This window comes from Gavialis gangeticus, unplaced genomic scaffold, assembly GCF_001723915.1.
Source record: "Gavialis gangeticus isolate Ggan-Ray unplaced genomic scaffold, GavGan_comp1, whole genome shotgun sequence".
NCBI classification, from domain to species: Eukaryota; Metazoa; Chordata; order Crocodylia; family Gavialidae; genus Gavialis; species Gavialis gangeticus.
Window position 1 is genome coordinate 46,189,135 of NW_017729032.1, and position 9,697 is coordinate 46,198,831.

A 9,697-nucleotide genomic window follows, 5' to 3' on the forward strand; every position below is an offset into this window, starting at 1 on the left:
CCCCCCCCCCCCCATATGAAATTTGCTGCCAAGAATTAGAAAGAAGTTTTATTTCACTGCAGTTCTCAGACCTTCCTATAGACAAACAGGTAAAGGCTTTACTGGAATTCCCAGTACACATAAAACACTTAAAAATTAAACATACATGTAAAGACACCTAAACTAAAGATAAAACAGACAGGTATAAATATATTGTGTTCTGTGTAGAAACAAAATTGGCATCAGATTTTTCCTTCACAGCCATCATTTCTTAGCCCTTGCCTATATTCCTTTCCCCATTTTATGTTTGAAATTTTTCAAGCACTCAGATGTGCTATTTACCAGCAGCCAGATTCCTTTCCTCATTTGCTGCATGCTGGTTCATAAAGATCATTACATTTTAATTCTTGCAGCAAATACATTTTAGTTCTTGCTGTACTGTCCATAAACCAGATTTGACAGTACTTGGCCACACTGCAGTCATACAATGGTAATTATTTAAAGACACCTACTTGTTCCCTGAAAGTATCCCACAGATTATTTAGAAACAAAACAATGAAAGGCACCCAGTGACATTTTCACTCTAGCTGAACATCCTTCCAATTAGGTTTTCCTCCATTGCATAGACAGTAGAAATTGGGAAATATAAACATCTACTTCATCTGAATTTGGTGGTTTATTTTTTTTCCTGTATCATGTCCTTCTATTGGTATCATAAAATATTAGTCCCCAAATCATAGCTCCTCAGCAACAAACACTGCTCAGTGACAGGAAATTAATAAGTTAAAACTGAGGTTGACAATAAGAGCAAAACAGGATGCAACCTTGAGCGTACTGCTTGCTCACTATGTCCAGGGGACCACTATTGTAATGTATTGGGTGCCAGACAAGAGGGAGACCATAAATTACATTATCAGTTTTGTTTTAAGTCTTTGCAACAGAAGGCCCTAAAAACATTTACTCATAGCTAATATCTTACCAAGAATGCAGAGGAATTTTTCACACATTTTACATTACTTCACCAGTACCAAGAACACAGTATTTGTTTAACCAGCATGGTAGGGTTTACAGTTTTCATGCAAACCCATTTTGTTCCACTAATCCCACTAAATATGGCCTGCCAGGCAATTTTATCCAGCCTGTGGACATTCACCAATTAATTCTACCCTGCCCAGCCTGAACACCTCGCTCCCATCCTCATGCATGAAAAAGCCCAGCCCAGCCCAGCCCAGCCAGCATACAGCTTCCAGGTGGGGCTGTTACTGCCAGTGCTGCAGCCGCTGGGGGACCTGCTCAGCTTCCCTGGCATCCAGCATCTCCTCCTCATCTCCCTGCTCCAGCACTCACTCTGGGTAGCAGGTAGGGAAGTGACAGGGGCAAGAAGGGGGAGACAGGGAGCTGCAGCTGAGTGGGGACAGGGAGCTCAGGTGGGCAGAGTGTGGGTGTGAAGGAGGGTTGGGTGTGGGGACACACTCACCCTCCCATAGTGGACAGCCCCCTTTGCTGGCAGCAGCAGCAGGTGGCAGGACCTTGGAGAACTTGTGACTCATGCAGGCACTGCTGCCTGGCAGTGCACGGCTCTGGCCAGAGTTGCACGTGGCAGCAAGCTGCGCAGCTAGGCCGGCCCACCTCTATTGCATGGGGCTCCTTGCAGCACACGTGCAGCTACTGGTGCTCACAACCAAAGCAAAGCTCCATATGATGGAGCCAGTTGCCTTCCCCACTCGCTACCACCACATGCAGGTCCCGGGACTCTGCTGGGAAGCAGGGGACCGGGCTCCCCTCAACTTCTGGAGGAGTCCCAGGACCTGCACAGCAGGGAAGGCAGCCAGCTCCATTGCCTGGAGCTTTGCTTCCATGGCGGATGCAAGTGCCCGGAGCTGCACGAGCTGCAGGGGGCCCCCATGTGATAGAGGTGGCCTGGTCTGGCTCTGCTCCTTGCCACCACATACAGCTCATGCCTATAAAAAAATAGGGTGACCATATGTTCTAGTTTGCCCAGGACAGTCCTGGATTCCATAAGCTGGTCCTGGCCAGTTGGTCAAAAGTCCTGGGCTGGAGTCCAGCGGGGAGGCAAAGTAGCATAGTACCAAACAGATGAGTGGGCATGCACTGCTGCTGCTCTGCAGGAACAAAGTGGGCATACATGGTCACCCTGGGCATTTTTACATGTTCTCCAGAGGAGGGGCATTTTAATTAAAGCAGCTCCAATATCCACTCTAATTAAAGCTCCTGCTGCGTCTCGTGTATCAGCATCCCCATGCTTCAAAATGGCAATGGGGGTGCTTTAAAACTCACTGAATGAGCTTTAGTTAAAGTGCCCACACTGCCATTTTGAAGTGGGGGGACACTGATACACAAGACAGAGGCTGCTGGAGTGCACTAGTTAGCATGCTCCATGAGATTCGATTAATAGAATCTGCTCTGACATGCTATAATTACAGCACATTGCAGCAGCCTCCCTGCACACCTACAAGCACCCCCTAAGATACTGCATATCCAAAGTCCCTGCATTCCTTGATCCCACACAACAGCAGTGGTGCCTGTCTGCCACATCATGCCCCACTGGACTCCAGCCCAGGACTTTTAACCAACCGGCTGGGACCAGCCTATGGAATCCAGGACTGTCCTGGCCAAACCAGGATGTACGGTCACCCTAGCCAAACAGATGGGTCCCACCATGCAACAGCACAACTCACAGCTACCCATAAGGCACCCAATCACGCAAAATTCAGAGTGCCTTACCCCCATTGGCTAGGGACCGACATTACACATAAATTGGTTTAAGTGATCAGAAACTGGTTTAAATCTGTAACAGAACAGACATTCAGTGCACATAAACCAGCTTCAAAATGGCCGAAACCAGTCTGAGATAAATCTGGTTGAATGTAGTATCAGACATAACTGATTGAGCTCAAACTAGTTTATACAATGTCTGTCCCAGACCCCTTCCTGTTTTAAGTTAGATCAGAGCCCTCCAGCATCCCAGCATGCTCTCTGGGTGGGCCTGTACTCTCTGCTCCACAGCAGGGCTGGCCCCACTCCTCTGTTCAAGCCTCAGCAGGGACAGAACATGGTGAGACACCAGCTAGCATAGTCCTGTTAAAGCAAAGTGGGCAGAGAGGGGGATTTATTCTTCTCTCCTTCCCCACCACAGCCAGGGTCTGCCTGTCTGCCAGGGAGCAGAGGGGAGAAGCTTGTAGCAGTGGCTTTTGTGGCTGGCAGAAGGGACCAGAAGGGATGGAGGGACGAATGAACCCTTTTCCCTGCCCCTTTCACCCGGGGCCTCAGTGAGCCTCTGTGCCTGGCAGCTGCTGGGCTCCTGGCCCACGGCCCCTCCAACCCGGCTTCGGTAAGCTGCAGCCCAGCCAGCCACTGACCACATACACCAGGCTGTACTCACTGACACGGCTCAGCGTCCCCATCACCAAGCTGCACCTGCCAGGGGTGGTCCTGCTCTTGCAGCCCTGTCTGGCCCCGCTGTACAGCTGCCTTCACCAGGGATGAGCGAGGCTAGTCCAGGCCGCAGCTGCTGGGGGGGGCAGGGCTACCCCCAGCAGCTGCGGCTCTGTTACAGCCGATCCCTGCACCCCAACTAGGCTAGCCCATGCAGTGCTGCACAGAGCACCCCTCCCCGCACTGTAGCCTGGTGGGGAGGAGGAGGGGAAGGAGTTCCCCTCAGCACTGAACAGAACCCCACTCCCTGCCTCGCAAAGTGGGGGTGGGGAGTGGTGGGGAAAAGTCCCTCTGAGGCTGGGCAGCATCGCATAGAGCCCCAGCTCCTCACCTTGTGTTGGTGGTGGGGGAGGAGCAGGGGGAAGAGTCCCCCCCAGTGCCAAACAGAACCCCGCTCCCTGCCCAGTGGCAGTGATGGAGAGGGAGGAAGAGAAAGAGTTCCCCTCTGGGGATGGGCAGCCCTGTGTGCTGGGATTGCTCCTGGCTGTCAGGAAACCACTCGGGTAGGCAGAGATCTGCCTACAAAAACCTCCCTGCACCACCGCGGAGCCATGCTCAGAGCTATGCAGCTGGCTGCAGGGTGGTGGCAGCAGCGTGGTGGCATCCGGGTAGCACACAGCTATCCCCACCACCATCCCGTGCTTCACTGCGCCACAGCCATGGCTGCCACCACACTGCCGCTGCCATCCTGCGGCCAGCCACACAGCTCCGCAGCAGCAGCAGGAGGTTTTGTATGCAGTGGCCATCACTACTGGCAAACAGCGGCCGCTGGTGCTTACCTGTGAGGTTGCCCATGCTAGCGGTAAGGGCTGCTGCATAGAGAACCTCCCCACTGCGCTGCGGAGCAGCGCAGCTGGTCACAGGGTGGCAATGGCAGTGTGGTGATGGCCATGGCCATGGCGCGGGATGGTGATGAGGATGGCTGTGCGCCGCCCTACTACCACCACACTGCTGCTGCCACCCTGCAGCCGGCTGCACAGCTCTGGGCACAGCTCCACAGCGGTGCAGGGAGGTTTTGTAGGCAGCGGCCATCACTGCTGGCATAGACCTATAGGTAAGCAGCAGCGACTGCTGTGCATGAGCCCCCCCCAACCCTCATCCCTCACCGCCGCTGCAGAGCTGGCCACGGAGATGTGTAGCTGACTGCATGCCAGCCTCCTCCTCCCCCGGGCAGGTGGCCAGGGGCATATGTGCAGCCTGCACATGGAGGGCACCACCCCACTGTGCCCCACATCACTTGCCCACAAAGCCCCCCACAGAGGGGCACCGCTGCCCTCACCCCCTGTACCCCTGCCTTCATCATCCTGGCCCTGCTTCTGGCTACGGTGTGCCACCTGAGGCCAGCAGCATCCCCTGCTCCCTCAGCCCCCAACCATCTTCCCCAGCCCTGCCCCACAGCCCTCAAGCCCCATTTACCTCTAGGATCCAGAGGCAAAGGGTATAGCTCCGCAGTGGCAGCACTTACCCACAAAGACCCTCAGCTAGCACGCAGCCACCACCACCACCACCCCGCACTGCCACAGAGCTGTGCAGCTGGTCTCGGGGCATAAGCAGCGGTGCTGTGGCAGCAGCGGCTTGCAAGTCCCCCTTTCCACCCCCTGGCTGGGCGGCACGTATATGGTCCGCGCACGGTGGCTGCCACTGCACTGTTGCTGCCGCACCCAGCGCCACTTGCCCACAAAGTGGTGCAGGTAGCTGTGGGATGGTAGCACAGGGTGCAGTGGCAGAGTTGAGGTGGTGGCCTCCGTGTGCGAACCCTGTCAGGCTGGCCAGCATGTGTGTGGCCCTCAGAGTGGCACCCCTGCCCTCACCCCTTTGCCCTGCTCCTGGGAGTAGGCACAGGGGCATGCTCCCCCCTTTTTGATCACCCCCCCAGCACCTTCCCTTCCCCCCCTGCCCCTTCAGCCCCCCACACACTTACCTGCTGGGGTGGGTGTCAGTGTCTGTGTGCGCCTCTGTGTCTGCATGTCTGTGCCAGTGTCTGGGGGGCTGTTGTGAGGGGCATCAGGAGGGCTGTTGAGGCTGTAGGGAGGAGTGCGGGGCACCAGCAGTGCTGGTGGGGATTGTAGGGAGCCTTTAATTTTTAATCACAGATCTGGGGTTTTTAAATTAGAGAATTTGTAATTTTTAAATCAGAGAAAACCAGGATCCCCAATTATCCCAATACTGGTTTGCAGCTGGTATGAAGCAGCAGGGAGATGGAGATTGAAAAGCTCAGCATCATCAACAGATGCATACACTGCACACCTGCCCTCTACCTCAGAGTGCTAGCAAGGGGCTGGGGGCTGGAAACACTCCTGCCCCTTGAGTAGTAAGCAAGGAAAAGCCTGGGATGATGCAGGCCAGGGTGGGGTTTACACCACTCCCTAATCAGAGTGCCCTGCTGGGGCTTGGCCACACCCTCCCCTCAATTCAGCACTGTGGAAGAGAAGAGAGGGATGCTCTAGCACCCCCTGCCTTCTATTTTTAGCCACTGTAGGCATGTGCTTGTATTTCTTCAGTCCAGAGGGAATGTCTTTACAGTTGCAAACCAGTTCAACCTAGGCAGGTTAAACTAACATGCAAAGATTGAATCAATTCAGGCTCGGACTTTTTGAAAGTCTGTCCATAGACTAGGAGATGGCAGTGTTCCAAACAGGATTAAAGGTGAAGGAAGGAGAAAAAAAAAAAAAGTCTTATTAGGGAAATCTTTACCTCCTTAAAATAAACAAACAAACAAATCACAATGGGCTGTTGATCTTCTCAAGGAGCATAATTACTAAACATCTCACATACCAATTATTTTTGATAAATTTTTGATATAAAAGCCCTACAAAATCTTTTTTACGCAATAGATGTACCATGTACCCTCCTCCACTGCTCACCTGTTTTTAAGATGTGCTGCCAGATCACATCGTTGCATTACTTCCTGACATACTGAAGAAAAGGGGCATAAAACAAATAATTTGTCTAACAGTTTATGAACAAGGATACTGGATTTCTTGCAGAGCTTAAAATGGAGCCTTTTCCGATCCAATGGACAGAAATCTTTCTCCTGTAAAAAGTTCCTTAGGCACTTGTGACAGAATGTGTGTCCACAAGGGGTATCCAGTGGCTGCAACAAGGGCTGAAGGCAGATATGGCAGACCAGGTCATCATCCACTTCATTCTGATAGTTGTACAAGTGGTTCTCTCTTGTCCAGTGCTGTTGGCCGCATTCAAAGCACAGAGGGTTCAAGGAAGGGTTGTGCTCCACTGAAGCCATTTCATCATTTGTGGTACCCATTGTACCAAACAAGGGCAGATTTTGCTAGACTTGTTTGGTAGTCTTTTTTTTCTTTCTAAAGACACATGACTTGTATTCTTTCATGAAGTGTCATTTTCTGCAACAGTCAAGAAAATTAAAATTATTCAGGCAGTATAAATATGAAAACTATGATTAGAGCTACTTAAATTGCTCTTGGTTACAAAAAATATATTCAAATGCCATAATCAGATTAACAGATTGTTTTTCCAGTTAGAAAATTCATCATAAGAGAATAAAATGGAAAAAAAAAATCTATAGTATTGATTGTCTTACAAAAGAAACATTTTATTGCTGTCAGGTGTTACATGGCAAAGCTTGCACCTACAAAAGAACTTTCATGTAAACAGCAGGGATACTATATTATGCTACCTTTCTAGGTGCGAGTAATCAGTGACTAAGATAAAAATATCCCATTGTAGAATAAATGTTATGTGACCAATTAATCAAATGTACCTTCTAATGTGCTTTTGTTCAGCATTCTGGTCCTGTTTCGTTTTTAAGACTTATGCTATGCAAGCATAGTGCTACACATGAAAACTTTTAAAGTATATCACTTCTTAAAATTAATTTTAGTGGTAGCTCAGTATGTGACATCCCATAAAGAATATGAACTCTGGTCCCACACATACACACACACACGTGCGTCATCCTTACAAGACTACTGAACATTAAAAGAGAACAGATTCTACCATGAGTGACAGACGCCTCCTGAATCGGGGGGGGGGCGGGGCACCTGCAGAAGCTGCTGATGGTGGCGGCCCTGTCAATGGGGGCACCAGCCCTACTGACAGTATGAGTGCTGGCTGTTGGGGGAGGGGAGGAGGAGGGCATGTGCACCCCCTACCAGTAGCCCATGGATTCTACCCAACATGAAATGTTTGATTTAAAATATCAAGGTGAAAAAAGTCAGAAAGAAGATTTGATACAAAACTGATCATACACTGTGTTCCACTCATTCCAGGAGACTTGTTTGCTCCTACATCTAACAACGTTAAGCCCATGGCTCACTCACATGGGAAGAATTTGCACCCCGTGAGGATTTTTATACAGAGCCAACATTCCATCCTCCCTCATTACAATACTTCACTTGTAACCCATACGCATGCTAACTTGAAGAGTTACAACAAGAATCAGAGTCAGAAACTAGACAGCTTAGCCATCCTGTCACAAAAACTTAATTTCTGCATCAGACAAAATTAGTAAGAGTGGTTGGCTACATATCACATCTTATTCCAATTTTGTCTCCCCTTACAAAACTGTACAATGACTACTGTTTGCAAGTGGAATGTTTTTGTTTGAGCAGGGGAAAATAATCTAACATGTTTTAGCTATTTTCTCTCTGGATAACAATTAGTTCTTTAGAAGTTTCTTTGTACTGCTGTTGATTAAAGATGTCTGTTTTAACTTTAAATTTGTAAAAAAAAAAGTGGCAGGTACTAGTCATATGAAAAAGCTTACTGGATATCAGTAAAATAACTACATATCTCATAGATAAAAGTGGCTAATCTAAGAACACCATACTTGTTTTTAGATACTGAAATTTAGCTATAAATACATGCATTTTAAAATTCATTGGGAGTGTATAGATTTTACCATGCATTATACTTCCTAATAAAACCTGTACTTTTTTCCCTCAACATCACAGAGCTGAACACAAGACTTAGAGCACATTTTACAAGGATTATGATACCCTTTGATGCAGAAAGGATTAAACGGTAATTTGTAATCCTGGATTCCATACTACAGAGGAAACTGATGCTCCTCATTGCCCTATCTTCTAATAGATAATGTTCACCTTCTGGAAAGGATTTGAGGCAACAGGGCAGCAGTTCTTTGTTAATGGTTAAAAATGAATGCAAATGAAACCCCAAAGCAGATTACATGGAAGATAGCCTTAAATATATTATCTAAGGAAACAAAGATTTGAAAAGGAGATTAGAAACCTAACGCCAAGACTTTTCCTTTGGATACAATGGAATGTCTAACCTGCACATTTATGCTGCTCAATCACATGAAAGTATATGTCTTTCCTGAAGAGTGCTCTTCACACCAGAAACTCAGCCAGAACATAAGTGTTCTAAGAAAATGTAAGTATTCTTCCAAAGAGCATCTGGACATTACAAGATTATTGTTCACTGTGTCGTGTCCCAGGCACATCTGAACAGAATGCAGCAGGTACAGCTTGTTCTAATATTTCAGTGTTTTCACTGTAATGTTAAAAAGACCAAACCAGCCGAGCAGGGGCAAAAAGGAGAAAAGCAGTAAAGCCACTTTTAAAGGAATATCATCGGAAAGTCATGCCCATGCCAGTTATTAACCATAATCAACATTACCCTTATTTTTAAAATATTCAAACCATAATAAGCAAGAAACACAGCAATCAGCTTTGCTAACTGAACTTCTCTAGATCTGTTTGGTAGTTCAGTACTATTGACTCAGAAATCAAAGTCTGGCTACCAGAAGTCGTCAAAAAGACTGATCAAAAAGAACAGGTGAGAAAAAAAAAAAAAAATCACATTTGGAGTCTTTTAAAGGCAAGTTACTTGTATATCATTCTTTTCCAGCAAGGGTGTCCAACTCACTTGACCCCGTGAGCTCAATGAGTGGCATGAGGTCAGTTTATGGGCTGGATCAGGCCCATGGACCAACCCCGCCAACACATACTCTCCTGTAAACCTCATCCAGTACATCTGACTACAGACCTAGTGAGCACCATGGGCAGTGCAGACTGGGAACTAGCTTTAGTGAGTGCCACAGGTAGAGCACACATCCTAATCCACCACAGTGCATAGGTCAACAGGGGGTCAGATTATGGGGCTTCACAGACCACATCTGTGGGCCATGTTTGACACCCCTGTTTCACAGAATGTAATGTGGCATCATATAAGATATGTGCCTGGGAAGTACTGTATAAGAAAAAAAGGTGCCAACATCAGCTTTTTAAATACAGGGCAAAAAAAAAAAAAAAAATTCTTA

At 48.2% G+C, this 9,697-nt stretch overlaps 1 protein-coding gene across 2 annotated transcripts in view; it reads right to left on the bottom strand.

Annotated features, from left to right (window-relative positions):
- Positions 1–6,798, bottom strand: part of LNX2 (ligand of numb-protein X 2) — a 40,359-nt gene extending 33,561 nt beyond the window's left edge. For both annotated transcript variants that reach the window (XM_019525097.1, XM_019525096.1), the window contains exon 1: positions 6,300–6,798. In XM_019525097.1, coding sequence (XP_019380642.1) covers positions 6,300–6,700 — 401 coding nt within the window. In that variant the 5' untranslated portion in view covers positions 6,701–6,798. The remainder of the gene's footprint in view (positions 1–6,299) is intronic.
- Between the last annotated feature and the right edge of the window lie 2,899 nt (positions 6,799–9,697).